Raw genomic sequence first — 2469 nt, forward strand, 5'->3', positions numbered from 1 at the left:
TTTCCCTAAATTAGTTCCTGGTCACAAGGCAAGACACACTTTCGGCAAGTGCTCTTATGCCTCATGCTCCTTCTTCTGCCATCACTACTTACATGAGACTGCATCCTCAATCTGTGTGACGTTGGCAAAATGTGCTGTGTTGGGAATGCCCAGGCACCTCATCCCGTGCGCGTGGCGCCACTCCTGGGGAGAAGAGGCAAGAGGTCAGAGTATGAGAGGGAATGCCGCTCCATCTGCCATGCCAAGAGCCACAACAGCTGGGCAGGCTGAAACAAATACTACCAAAACACACATCTGCCAGTCCTAAAAACCTCTATGAAAGATCTTTCCTGTATTTTAGAAGTAACATTACACTGGCAATCCAGCCAGACCTGGATCCTGGAATTAAGTGTTCAGACAAAAAGGGACTGTGTGAACATTTGCAGAAGAGATCTGAGTATGCCTGGCCCAATCTGCAGCTCCAACTGCAGGGCCCAGCAGAACCAGCCCAGACACATCTCGGAGGTGGAAGAGGTGCCTCCCAGCACCCCAGTGAGTTATCAGTCACTTATAAAGACCATCCCATCTCAGCACAGATGTTCTTGCAGCAGGGCAGGACTCACCGCAAAGTGCCGCTGGAAAGCCTTAGGCCCTCGGTAGGTGTAGTTACCACAGATCTCACAGTTGTAGTTGATGTTCAAGCCATGTAGTTTATACAACCAGTAAGGGATAGGCTGAGGAGAGAAGAGAAATGACAGTCAGGCCGAATGCCAAGGCAGGTTCAAAGAGAAGAGCAGTGCAGAGTTAGCAGCACCGCCCAGTTTTCCAGACCTTGCAGTCTCCCTTACCTTGCCATCCCAACCAAGAGGCAGATTTTTAGGATTATAAATGATTTCATTTTCTTCATCTTCACTCTCACTCTCACTGATCTGCTCTTCCTCCTCCTCCTCCCTCTCTTCCCCTGTCCGTGCCTGCTTACGCTGCACATTCTCGTGGGTGAGGTGTCTCTGTTCCTGAAGATGAGGAGAGAGAAGGGATTGTTCACACCACATGTCAGCAACAAAACCGGGGCAGGGTGAAACACTTCCCTAGGGCATGGCAGGAGGAGTGGAAGACCAGCATAGAATAGAGGACTCTCATTTTACTGAGCCAAACAACTTAATTTCCTTCTTCCAAATAATGAAATACTTGTACCTCCATTGGCACTTCCAAGATGACAAGCAACAGAACAGCCACACTGCTAAAAGCAACTGTCCTAAACTGAAGCAAGGACTTGAGGCAAGCGTCACAGCAGAACACGTAAAGTCTGGCAATACTCCTGTGACTGAGGCATGGAACAGGAATTATCTACATGGACATGTGCCCAGAATCATAGAAAGTCTTGGGTTGGAAGGGACCTCTGAAGGTCAGCTAGTCCAATTCCCCTACAATATGCAAGGATGTCTCACACTAGAACAGACTGCTCAGAGCCCCATCAAGCCTGACCTTGAATGTCTCCAGGGATGGGGCCTCCACCACCTCTCTAGGCAACCAGTTCCAGTGATCCACCACCCTCATATTAAAGAACATTTTCCTAATGTCCAACCTAAATCTATCCTTCTCTAGTTAAAAACATTACCCCTTGTCCTATCATTACACGCAGAAGAGAAGGGAACAAAGCTAAAAAAACAAAACAAAACCAACCAAACAAAAAAGACAAGACAGGCTTCCCCAAGGGAACAAGCAGCCTCTATATCTGGGCCTGCTCACAAAAGGGTGCCAAATAATTAGCTAATGGAAATATAAATGTAATCCACAATATTCTACTTACTGACAGAAAAAAAGCTATTTGCTAACATGCACTTCAAAACATGATGACCCTGGACACAAAAATAAGTCTTCTGGCCACACTAGGTAAAGATGTGGATGACCTTTCTGTCACTGTTTGGCAGCTCTGAAATTAAAAGCTCAAAGTACAAAATAAAATCCTTACCCCAAGAACTTCCACATACTCGTAAATCTGAGCTTCCAGGAATGCAAGATCTTTATTTCGTTCAGTGTCTCTGGAAAAGATTATTAATTATCAAGTACATTATTTTAATAATCATATGCAATGTGTTATTATTTAATTATAAATTATATAATTATAACTTCTGTAATTAATCTCAATAAACATAATTAAGTCTATTCCAGAACTGCAAACACCCCGTGTACTCTGAACTCCTCGAGACACATTTGCCTGCTGTACAGCAAGGGAACAGGACACAGCACTCAAAAACTCCTAAAAACCAAACTGCACACAGACCATCCAGCTCAAGGACCTCCCTTTTGGGCCAGGACCATTTGCTCCAAGGATCTCCCCATCACGACTGTACAAGAGTGATGTCTACAGAACGCTTCTCATCCAAGTGAATGCCACCAAACTGAGAACCACCTTCAGGAACTCACCTTTTGCTTCCTTTTGTCTTAGGATTCTTAGCAAACAAGGAAGGATCGAGTGCTTCCAGGGAT

At 45.2% G+C, this 2469-nt stretch overlaps 1 protein-coding gene across 1 annotated transcript in view; it reads right to left on the reverse strand.

The window, feature by feature from the left end:
* The window catches only part of SF3A3 (splicing factor 3a, subunit 3, 60kDa), a 10192-nt gene that overhangs the window by 1748 nt on the left and 5975 nt on the right, over positions 1 to 2469 (reverse strand). Inside the window, exons 10-14 of the mRNA XM_009996692.1 lie at positions 2407 to 2469; positions 1952 to 2021; positions 828 to 992; positions 603 to 713; positions 93 to 183 (exon numbers count right to left, since the gene is read on the reverse strand). The exon at positions 2407 to 2469 is cut by the window's right edge and continues 36 nt beyond it. Of these exons, the coding sequence (XP_009994994.1) occupies positions 93 to 183; positions 603 to 713; positions 828 to 992; positions 1952 to 2021; positions 2407 to 2469 (500 nt within the window). The remainder of the gene's footprint in view (positions 1 to 92; positions 184 to 602; positions 714 to 827; positions 993 to 1951; positions 2022 to 2406) is intronic.

Source organism: Chaetura pelagica, unplaced genomic scaffold (genome assembly GCF_000747805.2).
Source record: "Chaetura pelagica isolate M959 unplaced genomic scaffold, ChaPel_1.0 scaffold1064, whole genome shotgun sequence".
NCBI classification, from domain to species: Eukaryota; Metazoa; Chordata; class Aves; order Apodiformes; family Apodidae; genus Chaetura; species Chaetura pelagica.